Here is a 19,345-nt window from a genome sequence, read left to right on the forward strand (position 1 = left end):
TAGCTTAGTTTCAATTTTTTTTTAGAATTTTTTCTTAAATGCAGTTATTTTTAAATAAATCTCATCTATCTATAGCAAAACAAATCAATTCTCTACGGATTCGCGTTTAGATTTTAGCCCAAATTTCATCTTTCCGTTTTACCCCTGTTTACCCTATTAAATGACGAAATTTTTAAAAAACCCTTAATTTGGATTAAGCTTTAGGTTATTATCTTTAAATTAAGCTACAGAAGATTTTTGTATCTGTAATAGTTTATTTTTAATTTTTAATTGAAATTTTTTGCCGCACTGCGAAAGTGCGAGAGTGTAACGTTAGAAAATGGCGTCACTTTTTTGTGGTGGCTGCCATGGTTCATCGATTTATAAGACGTTATCACGTCAAAAAATTTCATCAGTTTACCACTTATTTTGAAATCGAAATTGGTAATATTCTGACTATTGTTTGTAATGTAAAAGAATGTTCATAAAAAGTCCAATTACTATTTACATTAGACTATGCCAAAAAAATAAAATATTTTTTTTTTTTGAAAGTTACTTCGAAAATCTTGTTCAGGATGATGAAAAAAAAATTTGGTGAAAATTTGAGCCGTTAAAAATAATTTTAAGAGGTCTATCATCGGTGTTTTTTATTTTTATACATGATATGATGTGTTACAACAGAACTGCTAGACGATCAAAGTAAAAAAATTTCTGTTCATTTTTTCTTATATAAAATTAAATTTCCTACAAAAAAGATCTGATTGAAAATTTTCGTCAGACGAGCCGTATTCGAGTAATTAAGCTTTTTAAATCGAAGTGTTTTTTTCAATTTGACTGTTTCACTTTGGAATTTTGTGATGAGCAAATAAGTGAATAGAAAAATAAAACCACGACAGATTCTTATAGGAAATTTAATTCTCTACAAAAAAGGTCTTGTAGTAATTTTCCCTAAATTGAGTTCTGAAGAAGTTATTCACGATTTAAAAATTGATTTTTTAATTTTTTTCTCGATTTAAATCGTGAATAACTTCTTCAGAACTCAATTTAGGGAAAATTACTACAAGACCTTTTTTGCAGAGAATTAAATTTCCTATAAGAATCTGTCGTGGTTTTATTTTTCTATTCACTTATTTGCTCATCACAAAATTCCAAAGTGAAACAGTCAAATTGAAAAAACACTTCGATTTAAAAAGCTTAATTACTCGAATACGGCTCGTCTGACGAAAATTTTCAATCAGATCTTTTTTGTAGGAAATTTAATTTTATATTAGAAAAAATGAACAGAATTTTTTTTTACTTTGATCGTCTAGCAGTTCTGTTGTAACACATCATATCATGTATACAAATAAAAAACACCGATGATAGACCTCTTAAAATTATTTTTAACGGCTCAAATTTTCAACAAATTTTTTTTTCATCATCCTGAACAAGATTTTTGAAGTAACTTTCAAAAAAAAAATATTTTATTTTTTTGGCCCAGTCTAATTTACATGATGGTCAAACTGTTTTTAATATGGTTTTATTAGATCAGGTGTTAAAAAATATGTCGAAATCATGTATCATAACATGATTAAAACTATTCAATATGATGCAATTCGAAATGCAACAAATTCGTGCAACAATATCTCAAAATAACTTGTATAGTGAGCACTAAAAACCATGTTTATTTCATGCTTTTTATCAAAAAGAACACGATTGACTTCACTGAAAGAATAATTTGACTTTAAGAGGACATAATATGTATTATGCCAAAAAATAATGACAACGAGTTACAGGAAAATTCAACTTAAAGTAAGTTTGTTAAACAAAAATTTTACAAAACTAAATAATTAATTTCAAAATTTATTGTAGATTACCTTTTTTTGTCAATTACACAAAAAAGAATACAAAACTTGCACTTTACTCCTTGTGGCATTTCTCTAACAAACACAAAAAAATGCCAAAAAACTCATACGAATTATTTTCTTTCGATTAATATTCATCATTTTTAAAAGTGTCCTACCAATATAGTCAAATTTACAGCAAACACATAGGTTGAGAGTTTGAGACATAAATATAGGTACCTATTATTAACGGTTGTTTTTGAAGTTTTGTTTTTTTTTTTTAATTAAAAAAAAAAGTATAAAAAAAAAGAAAAAATTGGTTTTTCTCTCTAAGGCCCAATTTATTCACTCTCCATTGTTTTTAAAGGCTCCATTAAAAATTATAAAACTGTCAAATCGCATACAAATTTTAAAATTTCCCTTTTTTAATGGCGACTTTAAATTTAATGGAGTGTGAATAAATTGGACCTAAGCTTACAAATAAGTATTTGATAGTGTGTGGTTTGAAATTTCACATTTGTATACGAGAAAAAACCTAGTTATTGTAGGTACTCCCTTAATTTCGAAATAAATGGGAAAATAATAAAGATATTGCTTTTTAAAATGACCTATTTTATTATAGTTAAAAAAGCCTTTACATGTTTCAAATTTTAAGATTGTTGGTTTTGGGTAACAAGGAGTTAAATTACTTGAAAAAATCCAATATTCCAAAATTAAAGAAACCACCTTTCCGGTGGTGAACCAACCATTCATGATTATTCGAAGCTCAGAAATATCCAATTTGGTGAAATAATCCGAGTGTTCAATATTACTGAGCCTAGAAATCATGTTTCCAGCTAATTTCTGACAAGTTCCTGTAAATACAATGCTAAAGTTAAATAAAACACTGGTCTGCAAAACTTATCTTTTTTTCTCCTTCAAATCATTTTTTGAAATTATGAAATATGTTTGTAGAAAATAACCCTTTTAGAATCGGTTGACCTAGTACAAAAATAAAACTAATATTCGTATTGAGCTCAAATTTGGAGGACTTATTTCTTATAACATGATCTATCATATGACATATCGACGGTTAAACTTCATAACCTCGTAAGTCGAAAAATTCGAAAAAAATATTATTAATGCAAACAATTCAGAAAATTCAGAGCTATCTTTTGTTATATTCAGTTCAACAATGTTGTTTTGAACATTTTTCAGGAATGACGAAATTCAAAAGCTCGTATTGATATATCCCATACAAAAACAAGAAACACAACATATTGTTTTTTGATTTCTGAAAAACTTGCAAAAACGACTTACGAGGTTATGAAGTTTAACCGTCGATATGTATTTATTAATTAAAGTTGACACACATTTTAAGAAACTAATTAACAAAAACAGCAAAAATATTGAAATTCTGCAGTTTTTAGTAAATCCCACATGAACAAAAACACCTTAATTAAGGATAATGTAAAATCTCAACGCCCGTATATATAATGAGTCAAATATTTAAAGAAAACTATAATAAAATAGGTACATTAAAACAAATTTATACGTCTTTTATACTTTTTTATTATTTTTCTATTTAGAAATATCTTATCTGTGATAAACCTGTCGATACACTGCCTTCTTAATCTTAAAATTTGTTTCTCCTAGGAACAAAAGTATATTTTTCTTACGGTTTTTGACGTGTTGAGTTCGAATCCGAAGTCAAAGAGAATCTAGCACGTCAGGATTTTGATATATACGCGTTCGATAATCACAAAATCAAGTTTTTGTTTAGAAAATCTCAAAAAAACTACTATACCTCAAATACATAAGGAGCCGATTGAAATATTTTGAATTCGGATTCAAAATCAGCATATTAAAATCTATTAGAAAAGTATACTTTTGTTCTTGGGAGAAAGAAATATGAATTTAACTTAACCTACTTAACTTACTTAAATTTAGATATCTCGAACAAGAAAAGAGATATTGAAGAGATTGAAACTGAATTTGAAAGAAAAAAATAAGTCCTTTTATAAACCGTGACAAGTTTAGTTGAAAAAGTTTACATTACGCCAAAATATTGCTTCGAATACAGCACAAAAATGGGTTTTGGAGATTTTCTAAAAACGTCACTTGCTAGGCCAATTTTGGCTTTCGGAATCAGAACAAAAAAAATCTTTAGTAAAGTATAGTTTCATTAAAAAGAGGATTTCCTTGCAGACCAGTGTATTTCATATACATTTTGTATAGTCAACTCTGCAATTAATAAAGATTTTGCATTATGCTTGTTATCCATAAGCCCACGTATACCCACCCAATTCCGAATGAAAAAAAAAATTACAAAACTCAAAACAAATTAAATAAAAAAAAAAAAAAAATCTAAAAGATTTAAAAGCCATAAACAAATCCAATAAATAAATTTAAAATAAAGAAAATACAAAAACAAACTCAGTTTAACTTAATAAATTACGACGACATCTACTCTATTCTTTACAAACCTCAATTCCTCCCCATAAAACTTCCCATTTTCACACAAATTTATCTGGACAACCAACACTTGAAGAAGAGAAAGGGACGATCACAAAGAAGCTGCTGGTTAAACCAATTTAAATTCTATTGTCCGACATTCTCCCAGCCTCTCGACTCCCGAGCAATCTAACGCGCTATTAAATTCAATTTTGTGCTTAAAAATATATATATATATATTGTTGTGTTACTGTGTGCACAATGCGCGCCTAAATAACTCGAAACCATTGGATAATTTTATTTTATCGCCAGCGATCAACTACAATTCGACACAAACAGTATGTTTTGGTCTTGGTATAAAGATCACTGCCGCGCATATTCTGCAATCAACTTAATAGTTTTAGGGTTAACGAGTTTGATTTAGAAAAAAAAAAAATAAATAAATAAATAAAAATACATAACTCAATTTAATTTTGAAAGAAAAAAAACTGTCGGACTTTGCGTAGCAATGAAATCGTAGCTACATTTAAGGCTTGGCCACACCGAAGGGTATGCGGTAGCGGTACGGGTAGAGGTAAGGGTACTTGTATGAAAAAAATTCCAAACTGACATATCAACGTTCAGATGTGGAACTTTTTTCATACAAATATCGTTACCGCTACCCGTACCGCTACCGCATACCCTCCGGTGTGGCCAAGCCTTTATAGTATTTTGTTTATATGTATTTTTATATATTTTAGAACAACCTTCCGAAACGATGCAATCAAGATAAACGGGCAATATAAATCGTTTAATCCTTTTATGACTTGTGGAACATTAAGAGAGCATAAATAATAATTTTCTTAAAAAAAATACTACCGCGATTGCCTATTACGATAAAAATAAAAGGAGGTTGTCTAAAGTTGAGTCCAATTAAAGGGAAAGATTGAGAACCTTAGATGTCGGATTCTTTATTTAAAAAGATTTCCGATGTTTGGAAATCAACTAGGAGATATAATACTTAAAAGATTTAATTTCATTCAATTCACTCAGTGCTTCTTAAAATTAAAAAAGTTACGTCACGTTTCTGAATTTCTAGTAAAATATTGATCCGATTTCAACGAATAGTTAAGGTAGCTGAAATATAAAATTAAAAAAAAACATTTTTGGATTTTCAAAAAACATTTCAATTTTGTTTTTTAAATCAAGTTACCTTCTATAAGGCAAAAAAAATAAGTTTGAGAATCGTACAGAACTGACGGTATCTGTCATACCTATCTCATATAACGGAAATAGAAAATTTACTTTGTTTCAAAAACGGCTCTAACGATTTTTATAAAAATTTTTGTGTGTATATTTTTTATACCGTTATTAACAGTACCTGCCATAAAACGGTTTTTTCGATTTATGAATTTTTCAAAAAACCGATTTTTGGAATTATTAAAAATATTTAATTTTTTTGTTTTGAAAAATCAATTTTTTTAAAACACTGGCAAATGAATTTTGTCGAAATTTTGTTTATATGCGTTGAATAATATTTTCTTTAAAATGGCAGACAAACTTTTTTTGAAAAATATTAGAAAATTTTTATATATGTATAAAAATTATTTATTTTAAAAACCCTTGATTAAAATTTTATTTTGTTTGCATCATGTTTTTCCAATAGAAACAATATTTACCGACTATCCAGTTGCATCAGAATAAACTGGAAATGTCATATCCACTTCACATGAAAACCCCCTTTCTTATACACGTAGGTAAGAGGTAATAAAGTGAGCAATGACATAAGTTGTATTTTTAAATTGCATTCTCCAACAAAGTTTTACAACTAACAGAACTGTCAAATAAAGACAGTTTATATACATGTTCGTAGATATAATATGGGTAAAGAATAACCAATTTGTATCTATTGCTCTATTCGCAAAATGCCATTTTAACTATAAAAATAGCTTATCACTGTGAGGCAAATAAACAAAGCTATTTGTTACTTTAGCACATCTTGACAGTCTTCAGTTTGTTTCTCCTTTTCTCTATCCATATACTTTTATTTGTATTTTTTTTTTTTACTTTCTTTTTTAGTAAGTCCTTTCATATATAATGAGTTGCTAGGATATTTTGTTGACATTTGCACAAGTCACGCGACGCGACGAACAATAACAGCAGCACACTTAAAAAGGATGTTCATGAAGGACTTTGTTTCATCGTTGTCGTTGTCGTGTCGTGTCATTCGTGACTGTAGGCAGTTGAAGCTCATGTTCCATGATTCCGGAACTGTGTTATTTTTGCAATGCGATTTATGGTGGCGCCAATGTCAGTTAAATGTCAATTTTAAAACTTAAGCACTTGATGGACATAATTATTGTTCCAGGATAACACAGACAGGCATAAGTATTATCAGAACGAAAATGCCGCTATGGGTATATCAATCTACTATATAAAGTATTCAATATAATTGTCATCTTGTTGCTTAAAAATAAAAGAAATTATTCATCACGTCTCGATGGACATCAACAAAGTTAAGATGAAGATGATGAATTAAACGCAAACAAAAAATCGTTTTCTCCTAAGGATAATAGGTACCAACATCCAATTGAAAGATTGAATTTATTGATTCCTTTCAAATCCTTTTATGGAAACCGATTTATGGGGGGGAAAAATCTTGAAAGCCATTGTAAGCCGCCTGAAAGCTTTTCTTACACTGAACCAAATCCTTACGTAAATACAACGAAAAAATTCGTTGAGCCAACGAAAATTTAATTAATTTTCAGCCGATGAAAAATTTAATTGGCTCAACGAAATGGCTTTCATACGTTAATGAAGAACTTCATCAATCAACGAAAACTGTAGTATTTTAATGAAATTTTTCATAAAAATTTTTGATCGAGAGTTAATGAATTTTTACATCACTTTACGAAATTTTTCATCGATTAACGTAAAATTTAATTAACCACGGTGATATTTTTCGTTAGTCAATGTATTTTTTGATTAATTTATGAAAGAACTTTCGTTAGCTAACGAATTTTTTCGTAAATTTAATGAACATTTTTATTAAATTACGAAAAAATATTTGTTAGCTAACGAAACTTTTCGTTGTATTAATTGTATTTTTTTATTGGACTTGTTAAATTATTAATTTAATATAGTCCAAACCAAAAATTGGCGTTTCGACCCATTGGAGCTCACTTAAGTCAACTGATGAGTCCGACTTATCGTGAGACACCTTGTCAATACGCAAATATTTTTTATATTCAGTTCAGCTTACATAGATTTTTAAACAAAAACCTAATGTGAACTATATAAAGCAAGATTCAATTTTTAATCATTAAAACAGAAATGCACCCAAGTCTACGTTTTTTTTTTTGTAACGCAACGATTTTTTTTCGTTAACTGATGTATTTTTTCATAAGCCAATGTAATATTTCGTTAGTATATGAAGAATTTTCATAAGCTTATGAAGATTTTCGTTAGTTAATGTTTAATTTCATAAGTTAATGAATTTTTTCGTTACTTAATTAAAACTTTAATAAAGTAAGGAAAAAATTCTTATTTTTATTCTTTAAAATGAGTATGAAATTTTTCGTTAATTGATGAATCTTTTCATTGAATTGGATTTTTTGGCACTAAAAAGGAAGAAAAAGTGTATGAAACGTTTTCATTAATTGATGAAGGTTTTCATATTACGAAAAATTACATATTTTCGTTGAGCCAACGAAAGTTTCGTTGGGCCAACGAAAATGTAGTGTATGAAACGATTTTCGTAATTTTACGAAATTTATTATTTTCAGTGTAGTTTCTCTCTTCCTTAATGGATCCTTAGGAAGACTCTATTGTCCATCTTTAACTCTTATTGAATATTAACTAGCAACCTTTCTGGAAAATATTATTCATCGTGTCTGGAGAAAGTAACAGAAAAAAACAACTTTATGACATTTTCAAATAAAGTTGCGTAAACTTTTATGCTGATTGCTTTGATTTGTACACAGTAAACTCCCCCTCTCCACCATCAACCAGGGATGCCAATCCATTTCATTTCATCGCTCGCAACACCACACCGCACTGCCATCGTCACCGTCGCGTCGTCATCATTGACTCCTTGACAAATGAGAAAACTCCTTCAATTCTATTCACATCCTTTTTCGTAGGAAATTGAATTTCTCTTAAAGATAAACGCGCGACATGCTATGGTTTGATAAAATATCCTTTATCATCCTTGCGGGTCCCTTGCTGCCCCTAAAAATAAAAAAAAAAATACACGTCCTTTCATGTGCGTTATTGATTTTTACCTTTTGTCTCGTCCTTTTTCATTCGAAAAATAAAATAAATATCGATAAAATATTTAGATATTGTATATTATATTGAATTCAATCTTCTCATGTGAGATGCCTTTTATTTAAAGGTGTTGGCCCCGAATTGATAGATAAACAGTGTATGCAATTTGAATATTATATATGTATATGTGTTAAAGAATATCCATAGATTTTGGTCTGAGGATGCATAGTATGTATAATGGCTTGGGGGAATGAAATCATGCCATCAATGGTTTTGTGGGGTTTTTACTTTTCTTCTCATGTGACATGGTGTTTAAACCTATAATGGTGGCAAGTTAAAAAGGTATGGGAGGAGTATTAAGGTATCATTTTCACAATAACACTCATAGAAGTCCTAGACTCTTATGCATAGCCTGAAGAGATGAAAACAGAGAGAAAATCCTTGCAAACACAAAACATGACAATTTCCTTCCAAAGTGCTTATGGTGGTAACAGGAAATTCATTCTCATGCCACGTGTATTGCATATAGTAGACGAATTTCGTTCCCCATCAGAAACCAAAAATAAAAAAACAACAACATGATGAAGAAAAAAGAGATGAATGTCTAAATCACTAAGTGATTCTTGACTCCCTTTAAGGAAGATACATTTATTTTTATTTGTTGTTGTTGTTGTTCATTTGTTTTTTTTTTTTTTTTTTTTTTTTTTAAGGGTCTGCATTATCTAAATCCAAAATACCTAACCATTAGTAAAGGTTTGGATGAAAGATGTGATATAAAATGGAGGACAGAGTAAACGATTTTTAATTTACCTTTGGGCCTTAATTTACTCTGGAGCCAATAGAAAAAAAAAAAAAGAATTTTCTAAAGGTGTAATCACAAAAAAACAAAAAACGATTTATTTATCAAAACAAGTCCAATAAAGTGAGTTTGTCAATCCGAACAAATTCCCATATAAACATTTTGTAATTTTGTGGAGTCTTTTAAATCTGGTTTTCTGTTTATAGGTTTTCTCTGTGCATCTTATATTTTGTGTTTAGGCAAGGATTTCGTAAATTTGAATCTAAAGCTTTCGTGCCCAACTTTGTCAAATGCTTGCGGTGCATCCCAAAATGGAGCTGAACAGTTTTCTTTACTTTGAGAGATTTATCAATAAAATTGGTGATTCTATGCATACTTTTGGAGTGCTTCTTAAAACGCTTGCACCTCAAGATTTCTTTTCTTGGAATAGTTTGTAAGGTTTCAAAGCCAATATAACTTCCCCGACTTTCTGTTGGCTTTGGCTCCGAACCTATTCTAACCTAACTGTGGTATTTATTGAATAAAGGCGGTTTAAAGTTTAATATTCATTTAAAGTATTTTTTCAGGACCTAATTAAATTAGATCCTGGAGATTTTTTACTTTGTCTTTTTTATTTATTTGTTTGAATTGACTAGCGTAACATTTGTTATGAATTCTTCATTTGAAATTATGTTCAAGTTAATTTCAGTAGGTACTTCTTGCTAAATCGGTGCTTCCTAATTGAACGTTTGAAATGTTTCCTATTTGTCCATTCATTTTGGTCTTTCCTTATTTGTAGACCTATTTTAAAAATCACTTTTACTCTTATAATTCACAGTTCGTTCTTCTAGAAAAAAAGTAGAAGTAAAATCTTAGACTACGACGAAACAGAAATTACAAAACTATCTCTATCGAAATATTTTAGAAAAACAATATTATTTATTTAATTTAAGCGCACCAAAGCGCTTGTTTCTAAAAACTTATTTAGTTCACTTGCACCACTACGCCAGGTAAGTCGTTTTTTAGAACTTAATTTCCAAGGAACTTGATATTTTGGGTAAAATGCTAGTCTTTTTGAGGAGAAAACGTGGTAGTTCCCCGTTTTGCAATGGTAAGAGCGATAAACTACCGCACCAGAGGTTCCTGGTTCAAATCTAACAACCATCCTCTAGAGAATTTTTGCGGGGTACTGCTTCTGAGAGGAATTGACAAGACCTTTAATAATAGTCATGCAAAAAAGTAAATCTGCTCAGCCTTTCGGATATGACCATAAATTTGTTGGTCCATTCCATTCTGGCAAACTAATTAAATACACATAGGAATGGTTGAGAGTTGTAAGCCACTAGGCTTTGTCTATACCTATACATGGAGTCGTCGGTCGTGTCAAAACTACATTATTTATAATTTAGTGAGGCGTGATATTATTTCGGTGGACGAAGTCCTGTTCTTCTCTGCTGCTCCCGAAATTTTTGGCTTTATAGGATGCATTATTCTAGTAAAAGCGTGATGTAAGACAAGTAATTGGATGGTGTTTTTTTCCTGTTTAACCCTATTTTTACCGTGCTTTTATCCGAAAAATGTATGTATAAATTAGTCTTGAAAAATGAATCATGCCCAGGCCCGTTTTATTTCCATTAATTGACGATTAATAAACAATTAATTGAGGTTATTGCCATTATTTTTGATAACAGCATAATTTACCATATTTCTTCAAAACCAATTCACTTAAAGACGGTATGTTAAATTTATAACGAATTACAATATACACCTGAAATATTCTTTTGTTTAATTTCTGCATCAAAATATGCAGTTAAAAGCTGGTACCTACATAAATATTTTCATTTTTTTTTTTTTTGTTGTACAAACAAAAATATTCGCTCTTATAATTTTTATTTTAATTGATTCCAATTTATTATTTCAAGCACATTTGTTCAAATTAAAAAAAAAAATGCGTAATTCTACACCAAACGCGATGCACTTAATAACAGTACTCCAGAAATAAAAACTACTTGTACATCAAGTACACTTCAGTATAACATTGCAAAAAAGTAATAAGCGTTAATAATAAATAATAAATATGCCTCTTGATGTTGCATCATATAATTAAAAAAAAAAAACAAAATCATTGCAAAATTAAATGATATCCTTATTTCATTTTGTAATTATATAGCTTTTCCCTTTGAATTCACCTGTTTTTGTTTCTATAGGACGTCCTTAACGAACACCGTTCCGTCATATACGCAGATATTATGATTGCAGATACCTATCTTTACTATAGAAGATACTTAATTCTGTACTCAGAAAGAGGGATAGGAAACCTGCCACTCGCCATCATTATCAAACAGATATGGAAGGCGGCCATCAGAGCATTATAGTGGGATGAGGCACAAGCACAATTCCGTTGATGCAACTGCTGTTGTAGCTCCTATAGTCGCTGCAAAAAAGGGCCATCAAAGAAAAATGGAGCAGCCAGCTTCGCTCATCAAAGATAAATCAGTGGGGCAGATTCGCCGATAGATACTTACGGTATACGGTACTGTGTCATTGCATCCGCTGCCCACTGCACTGCTTTGCCGCCGCGCCACTACAATACACCTTCTGTCATCATCATCTAGCATCCAGTATCCAGCAGCAATAGCAACTCGATCCTTTGATGTTATTGCTGCCATGCACTTGCATAGCATGAATCTCGCTCCTCTTATAATACTCCGTTCCGTCTTACTTAGTGTATAGGTATATTCCCGGAGTCCGGAAAAAAGGAGAAGCGCACGTCGCGCTCGTCATGATTCATTTACAGTTTAAATTAATAATATCTCCTTTGCTTTATGCAATATACTATACAGCAACACACAGCAATCACTGTATCTATATATATGTATTTTGTGAATAGTGGCAACGATGGTGGCAGTGGCAGCAATCACCAGCTCTAGCGAGGTCTATCATATTAGCTCCATCTTTGATGAACGTCCATAGTAGTTGTTTTGTGTTCGGACTTTGGTTGGGGTGAAGAGATGAGGAGGTGAAGCCAATGTTCAATGGGGCTTTACAGCTCACAGTCAGTAGATTAATACTAGTGGGTTCGGTGTGTTATTTTTTCTCGCTTCTCTCTATTGAACGGTAGCCGGTTGTTTACTATTTGTACATGTCCAGTCCGCCTACATGACCCGCGGGAATCATCTTATTTGCTATTTCATAGAGTGGGACTTTGGTGTGGCATGAAACCAGAAGCATTCGGGGAGAAGATTAAAATTACGTTACTTTGTGCTGGGCGTTTGAGTATTTAGATTGATTTTTCCTCGATGCAATTTGTGATTCCCTTTTAAGCCTTCCCCTCACGTCTCAATCACTCTCATCATCTAGTAAATGAGTATGAGTACACGGCTAAAAATACAAAAATTCTAACTTTATGTGTCCGGTTGACTATGAATGAGGGTGAAATTGTTCTTGTTAGTTGTTACAACATGATCAGTTTTGAAATTAAAAAAAAAAAATCATTAAAAACTACCAATGGTTTGACATTTCGGAACCTTAGATATTGCTACATTAATAAATATACATTCAAAATTGTTTTTCAGAAAGGAGAATGGGCAAGTTTGTATGGAACGTGGACGTTACGCGGCCAGGAATGAATTTGTTATTTTTTGATGCAATTAAGGTTTACAAATATTGTGCAGAAGTTTTATCCTTGTGACGCACTTCAACAACGGATAAAATGCATTTTTGCATTTAACACTTTATATAGATTGTCTCAATGTTGTAACTAAATTGTGTATTTTAAGTGAAAAATATGATACTCTGTCGTTTTCCCTGAGTCTGAAGACCTTTTATCTTGAATATCCAACCACTAGAACCCAAACTATAAACATTTTAAAACAACAATTTCAAGCCTATTTTGAGAGTTTCGTTGCTCAATTTTTTGTTAGTTTGAATTGTTTGAAAACTTTCGAACAAAATCTTGAAGTGGTTATCTTAAAAATATTATATTATGAGTTCTATTGGTCGTATTTTAAAGATTAATGTCTTCAGACTCAGGGAAAATGACAGAGCATCATATTTTATGTTAAAAATTAGAATATGAATCAATTTGTCCTTCATACATTGAACAATGCATTAACAATACTAATACTGCACTATCTTGCATTCTTAACGCAATACAGCGAAACGTCCATAGTAAAAGTTTTTCCTAGGTTATAATTCTTTCATTTGATACTAATTTCATTGATGGCCGCTCAACGTAGTTGACATATGTAGTTACATCCACTTTCAACTGCAGTTGATATTCGTAGGTATGTATTTACCATCTGTTTTGCGCATATATATATATGTAGATCTGAAAACTTCTGATTCGACTTGAAAAGTTGTTGTTCTGAAAGGGTTATATTTTGAAAAAAGTCTTAAATTGAATAGTTGAGCCGTTGTATTTGAAAGTGTTATAAGTCCATTTTTTCATGTTTCGAGATATTTAAGGGTTAGCATTTTTTAAAATGCAAATAAATTTAACAAAATTCTCAATTAAATTTAACGGTTCTTTAACAACAAATGGACTTTCATTTATAGTAAAAATTATAAAAAATAAAAATAAAAAATAAAACTTAAGAATAGGGTATATTTCGTCCCGTTTCTGCTTGAACCTCGCAAGTACATTTTTTTAAAAGATTTAATTTTCTGTTAAACTTACAGAAATAATAGTTATAAAGGTTTAAGTGTAGAAACAACTCAATGAATATGTCTTAAACATAACTTGATTTTCTTTTGTTCCATTCATAGGTATTTCTAATTTCAAGAAAAATGTTTATTTCTTTTAAGAACTGAACAAAATTTGCTTTGTAGATACGTGGTTCACGCACAAACGGGACGATTTGTTATAGAAATTGTTTTACTGTTATTGCATTTTTTAAGTGATAAAAGTAGAAACCAATTTATAACAACTTATTTTTATGAATAAGGAACTGATTTATTATAAGAAACTGATTTAAGGCCAGTTTGTTCACTGTCGATTATGTTTTAATCAAGGATTATTCCATACAAAAATCCTTGATTAAAAGATAATCGAGTGTGAACAAACCGGCCCTTAACCTATTAGTTAATTAAATAGATTTAAAATTAGACTTCGATAAAAAAATAAAATTCACTACTGGCTCGTACAAATTTGCTCTTGCAGTTGAAAGTACTTTTATGTTAGTTTATACTTGAAGATTTTAAGAGCTACCTTAATATAAATTTTAAAGAAACTTTGTTGATGTTGGGGAAGAGCCGACATTTAGGGCAAAATTTTGTTAAATAAAAAACAAATTTTTTATTTAACTTTTTTTGAGAAAAACGAAGAATGCAGTTTTATTGCAATTGCTTTGAATACTACGTCTGCAAAGTGTAATCACAATATGTAGTTAGAGCCGTTTTCGAGTAATTTGCTATAACTTGAAAAATTTGTATGGGAGGTACCTACACTTTCGAAGAAAGATATAAAAAATGACCAGATAAAAATGCGTACCTATCAAACAAAGCCACGACTTTTGTATCTTACCATCATGTTATTATCTAGTCCTGAAATATTTTTTATTCGCTTTCTTACCCCAACAAAAAAAAAATCTCATTCAAATTCCTCAATTATCCTCCTTGTTAACTTGAAACTACAGACACGAATTTGTCGCATAAGATATGCCCTCTTTTTTAGTTTTACTTTCCTAACTTTCATTGGCATGAGGAAGTTCTATAAACAAATAAGATACTGTAAATCTTATTTATTTTTTTCTTTCTCAAAATAATAAACATCAAAAACTTATTTGCTTAAATTAAGAATTAAAGCAATTTTTTAACAGTGCATATAGCTTAGCTTGCCAACATTGATAACAAAGTTATTCATTTTGTTCTTTCTCTCTTCTTTCATTTTTAGGTCACTTCGACACCAAGTAAACCGGACAACAGCGCAGAATACAAATTTTTTCTTGCTCCAATATCATGTGCAAGAGTACTAGACACCGCCACCACCACCAACCCGCCATGCTGATGTGTCCAATGCTTTTAGCAGTTAACCCATTGAATTAAAAAAAATATATATAGAAAACAGAGTAAAAAATAAAGCAGGCCAACCGCACATTGTGGGATTTGCTGGCCTACTTTGAGCAAAAAAAAAAAACCAACAAACAAAATCCCCAGTTCCACGCATTGGTTCTTTTTATAGTTAGTCGCTTTGCTTTAGGATCAATAAAAACACTAGAACTGCTGGGAGCCAGGGACCGGCAGCAGAGAGGACACCAAAAACCCCTCGAAGCTCGAAACCAGTGATAGGAACGAGGCAATGGTTGTGGTGGTAGCAGTCTTATAGACAGGGACTTATTTTTTCTCTCGTCCATCCGTCAGCGAGAAAATGCTTCCACCAACAAAAAGGACGAAAACGCCATCACCGGTACGAGCAGCAATTGGATCGACGACAGCAGCCATAACAATTCTGCTTGGAAAACATTTTTATAATCGAATTGACGGCGGCAACAGTGGCAGTGGAAACGGCAGCGGCAGCGACAACATCAGCAAAAGCAAAAGCGGCATCAACAACGTCATTCATCAGAGCAGCAGACCTCGTGCGAGGACGAGGGCGTGTAGCAATAGCAACAGCAACAGCAGCAGCAGCAGAAATCGCTTTGTCCAGGTGCTTTTGTTAACATGGGCTGGTGCTTTGCTTCACATTGGCCCAACAGGAGCCTTGGATATCGGTAAGGATGAATAGTTGGAATATTCCAGAGTTACCTTGGTTGAATGTTAAATTATTTTTTGTATTTTTCTGTTCTCCTTTTTTTATAATTTATGTTGTTTTATTGTTTTTATTGCGTGACTACATGAAAGTCTATATACCATGATACCATCACCATCAGAGAGAAACTTAGGGTTCAAGTCACGCTAACATGGCCTTGTACCTGCCTCTTGAGGTGGATTGCGTTAAGGTTGCGATTAATTCGGTTGCTTTAGTTTATTGTACAGAACATGTAAATAATCTGTAAATCTTTTTCTAAGTCTCGTGAATTAATCAAAAGAAAAGAAGGGTCGCGAAATCCATGCTGAAGGAGCAACCAACCGCATGTTTTGTTTGGATATATGTAGCAACCAATCATTGCACACGCACAGACGTAGATATAGGTATATCTTTATTATAGAAGGATTTTCAAGGACATGGAGTGCATGTTGAAAGAGTATAGAAAAAGAAAAAGACGGATTAACTTTTGTGATTATCGACTAATCAATTTCGAAGTTAGAGACCGAAAACTTTAATATTGAACATAGCTTTTCGTAAAAAATTTAATAATTTTCAATTATTATGCATTGTTTTTGATCTCAGTTTGATAAAATGTGATGACTCTGAACTTTTTAGCCATTTCAAGGTTCTGTTCTCCCAAATTGTCGGTACATTTTCATATACTGCAAGCCGAATTTGTCTGCATATTTTACTTACAAATAGTTTTTTCTAGGTGTGAAATGCATTTTGCTAACCTACGCTTAGTTTATTATTAGTAATTTATAGAAGCATTAGTTTTTATTCACTTCACAAAAAAAAGTACTCATACACCGCAGCGACCTTTTTTAATTTATAATTTATCTAAATTATTTAGAAAAAGTAAATTCACTGGCGTCGACATTGCGCCTCAATGGTTATATATTTGACCTAGAATTCTTACTTGATTGAATGTAGTCCATATAACATTCCTGTTAAGAAGCTTAAGTTGATTTGTTTCATTCCACCTTAAAAACCACAAAATGCAAATATTTTTTAGAGTGTAAAAATCATTGATTGTATTTTACTGAGAAATGATTTTTCCTAGATGTAAAATGCACTGTGCAGTGCATGCGTTTGGTTCTAGTTGTGAGCTAATTATCTTGATTCAATCTGCCCTTCATAAATAAAACTATCTTAAATCCTTTGAACAACGGTTCTTGACTTGTTGAAGTTACTTTTGATAATACCGATTAATATCATACGTCCTTAAGTGCAATGCAAAAAATCTGTCGAATAAGGATTCGGAATGTACGCTAATAGGTTACAGGTTTCGCCATTTAAGAGTGTACCTAAAAAATATTTTGTCAGGAATTTGCGATTTCAAGGCATCAGATTTTATTTAAATCTGATGCCAGAAGCAGAAATGTGCAGTTTGTTTTAAGTTTAATAGTTTCTTTGGTTTACAATTTTTTATTCTATAATATCTCGGAAACCAAGAAAAAGTATCTTCTTACAATTTTCAGTCTGTGAAAGAAAAATTCTTTTAACGACTTTATCTAATTATTAAATTTGTACATTCATGCTTCTGTCAGAGGCGGACTGTATGTGCTCGTCGTTAATATTTCTCGCAAGTGAACTTAAATATGCAACTACTCATACGCATAAACCACAGTGTACCATCAAAACGCTTGTGTTCCACAACTTTTAATATATTAAATATGTTGATAAAAAATAAATTACGCTTCTTTGAAATATTGCTCTTCAAATATCGTTAACTTATATTGAAGTCGATCTTTGTTTTGAATATGATTTTTGGTACAAATCAGTTGGTATATTGCTGTTCTATACCATGAAGAGTGTGTCCCTTAATTCAGTCTGTAATTTTTCTACTTCAATAAAGAGCCACATCCTATATGAATGGAGCGATCCACTTCAAAATTGGCTATGTGAATTTGGCAGCCCCAAATGCTAATTTTTCCTTCAAACCTGCCTGATTTGATTGCCTAAAGTTAGCCCAGGAGAGCCCAAGTTTTTTTGAAGTTATACTTCTTATGGGAGGGTGGGTATGAAAATTTACTTTTTGACAAGAATGTCAAAGGGATTATGACGCGATCACCCTGGGTAGCAGGGCTGTCGTTTCACCTTTAGAGTAGGCAGTACTTTAGTATTTAAAAATGCAGTACGCCGCAGTACGACACGTTGCAAGTTACATGTTGCATGTGGTAATTTCCATGTGGCAAGTTGCCAGGGTTGAAAAAAGCTCACATTTTAGCTCAGCTCACAGCTCACCTCAAATTTGAGCTAGGTACCATAGCTTAGCTCATTTGAGCTGAGCTGAAAGTGAGCTGAGCTGAAAGTGAGCGCCCCAACTTCCAATGCCTATATCTCGGAATTTTGAAGAAAATGAAAAAAAAAATTTGATGCCAAAAGGTAGCGGGGGCTCTAACCTACATTTGGGTACTACTCTCATCCCTGTAGATCTACGCGTTCTCAAACTGGGAGAACTTAAAAGTAAAAAAAAATAGGCACGATTCTGAAAAAATATGCATGATGTGGCGGTTTAACATGGAAGGCGATTTTTTAAAAATCTGACAATGTGCAAAGCGTAGGCCCATGACACAAGCTCATTTGGCATCACTCCCAAAAATTGCTCTCAAGCGGTTCAGCTTCCAGGAGCATTCAAAGATTCGGGGATTTTTCGAAAAAAAATTTAACCCCAACTTTCAAACGTGATTTTTTCGGAATTTTGAAAAAATTCGAAAAACCGGATTGTACCGGAATTTTTTTTATGATAAAAAAAGAAATATTTTACTAAAAAAAAAAAAAATATATTTACTATTAAAAAAACCAAGAAAAAAGATCACGAAAAATTATCTGTTTTATTTATAAAAATATTCATGTGTTAAAATAATTACATTAATAACTAGAACCAAACATCTTAAGCTATGGTGTTTTATAAAAGTTTAAAATATCTTCATATTTCATTATACTTTCCAAATAAAAATCAATGTATCCTCTCACCCATCACAGCTCAGCTCACTTTACCTTAGCTCACCTAACAGCTCAGCTCACCGACAGCTCAGCTTACCCAACAGCTCAGCTCAACCATCAGCTCAGCTCATTTTCAGCTCAGCTCAAATGAGCTGAGCTGTGAGCTGAGCTCAGCTCACTTTTGACCTTTGTAGCAACCCTGCAAGTTGCATATTGCTACTACTAGTGCTGAAGCACACACAATTCTCATAAAATTACCATATCGCACATTTTATGCGCAATTCATTTACTTTCGCATATACCGTACGTTCTGAACCGCACAACATGAGTAAATTTCACAGAATAAATTGAAAACTACATGGAAGCAAGGAGGATGAAAGAATTAAT

The 19,345-nt window shown here is 31.6% G+C and overlaps 1 protein-coding gene across 6 annotated transcripts in view; it reads left to right on the plus strand.

The window, feature by feature from the left end:
* The window catches only part of LOC129914783 (discoidin domain-containing receptor 2-like), a 229,691-nt gene that overhangs the window by 42,010 nt on the left and 168,336 nt on the right, over positions 1 to 19,345 (plus strand). For all 6 annotated transcript variants that reach the window (XR_008772248.1, XM_055994176.1, XM_055994174.1 and 3 more), the window contains exon 2: positions 15,155 to 15,971. Coding sequence is in view for 5 of the 6 variants with exons in the window: in XM_055994176.1 (XP_055850151.1) it covers positions 15,629 to 15,971 (343 nt within the window). In the remaining variant the exon portion in view is untranslated. The remainder of the gene's footprint in view (positions 1 to 15,154; positions 15,972 to 19,345) is intronic.

This window comes from Episyrphus balteatus, chromosome 3 (genome assembly GCF_945859705.1).
Source record: "Episyrphus balteatus chromosome 3, idEpiBalt1.1, whole genome shotgun sequence".
NCBI classification, from domain to species: domain Eukaryota; kingdom Metazoa; phylum Arthropoda; class Insecta; order Diptera; family Syrphidae; genus Episyrphus; species Episyrphus balteatus.